The following is a 1253-nucleotide window of genomic DNA, read 5'->3' as shown; positions in this document are numbered from 1 at the left end:
TTGAGCTAGACATTGGAGGATCTGTGTGACATTACAAGATCCTAGATTTTCAGAGTTTAAGGGGCCCACAGAGACTTAGTATGCTCTTCATTATATAGATAAGAAACTGAGACTTAGAGAGAGAAAAAGATCTCATAGGAAGTAAGGAAAAAGTTGGGATTAGAACCAAAATTTCCTAGTTCCCAATCTATTTCTCTTTCCTCTGGGTGCTGAGGAAGGATGATGTTCTAGGTGTAAAAAAGGCCTAGAAGCCCTAACACTTTAACACAATGCCTCAATCTGCCCCCCTCTCAACCAACACATACATACACACACACACACACACACGCACAGATACACACCAACTCCAAACATGATATGGGATCTCTCTTTTTTCCACAAGACCAGATTAACTTAGCAGGTAATACAGATAACACTGAATTCAAATACCAGGTCAAACATCAATTCCTTTTTATTTGGTTAGAAATGGGCCATGTGTTGATGAATGGCCTCTTTGATGTATCCTGCCATCTCAAAAGCCTTAAGGTTGAGAGGACCTCCTTCTGTTCCTTTTTGTCCCATCACCACAAGGTATACAGATTCAATCTGAACTACAGTAACTGCCTGGCTGCCCCGACTCTGGCCTTTGGTGCGGAGGTCCATGGTATTGTTGCCCTCAGTGTAAAGGTTGTCCCGAATCAATAAGCATTTGGTCCCTGCAAGGGTGATTCCTTGAAGAAACAACTTCTCTCTCCCCTCTCTCGCCAGCAAGATTTGAATTTCTTCCTGGGTCAACTGGAGCAAGTTGCCTTCAGGGTAAGAAGCTAACAACCATGGTGGGGAATTGGTGATAATCGCTGCATCACAGCACATCCCAGTCTGTAGGAAGAGGGTGATGCAGTCTTGCCAGACCTCTTCGCTGATATCCCCTATGCACTGCATGGTTCAAATAAGTGGTCTCTAAAAGAAAAAATAAAGTGATTTCTAGTAATTTGGTCTGCAAAATAAGTTTGTTAGCAGTTGGCTTAGGATGACTGATAAGCTGAGACTGAAATAACCTAAAACTACAGTCTGTTTCTGATGGCCTCTCCCCAGCAGCAAAGTAGAGCAGGTCTTGGTGACTTGTATGAAGATATGGTCCAGCTGCCTTCTACTGTGATTTATCAAGCTACCTCTTGAACAGGAGTGAGGTCACAAAGGCTTTGTGACTTTATAATAGTCATCATCCACCACATCATGGGTGACCTTTGGCAGCAGATTTCTGTACCTCTAGC

The 1253-nt window shown here is 43.2% G+C and overlaps 1 protein-coding gene across 1 annotated transcript; it reads right to left on the bottom strand.

Annotated features, from left to right (window-relative positions):
* Nucleotides 1-459: 459 nt before the first annotated feature.
* LOC112912478 (profilin-1-like) lies at nt 460-921 on the bottom strand. Its single transcript, XM_025989169.1, has one exon. It carries the CDS (start codon nt 919-921, stop codon nt 460-462), a length of 462 nt encoding a protein of 153 aa, XP_025844954.1.
* Between the last annotated feature and the right edge of the window lie 332 nt (nt 922-1253).

This window comes from Vulpes vulpes, chromosome X (genome assembly GCF_048418805.1).
Source record: "Vulpes vulpes isolate BD-2025 chromosome X, VulVul3, whole genome shotgun sequence".
NCBI lineage: Eukaryota > Metazoa > Chordata > Mammalia > Carnivora > Canidae > Vulpes > Vulpes vulpes.
Note: the sequence above shows the minus strand (reverse complement) of the source record. Positions and strands in the feature narration are given on the sequence as shown.

Coding starts and splice junctions, on each gene's coding strand:
- LOC112912478 (XM_025989169.1), bottom strand. CDS start 921: ATGCAGTGCATAGGGGATATCAGCGAAGAGGTCTGGCAAGACTGCATC.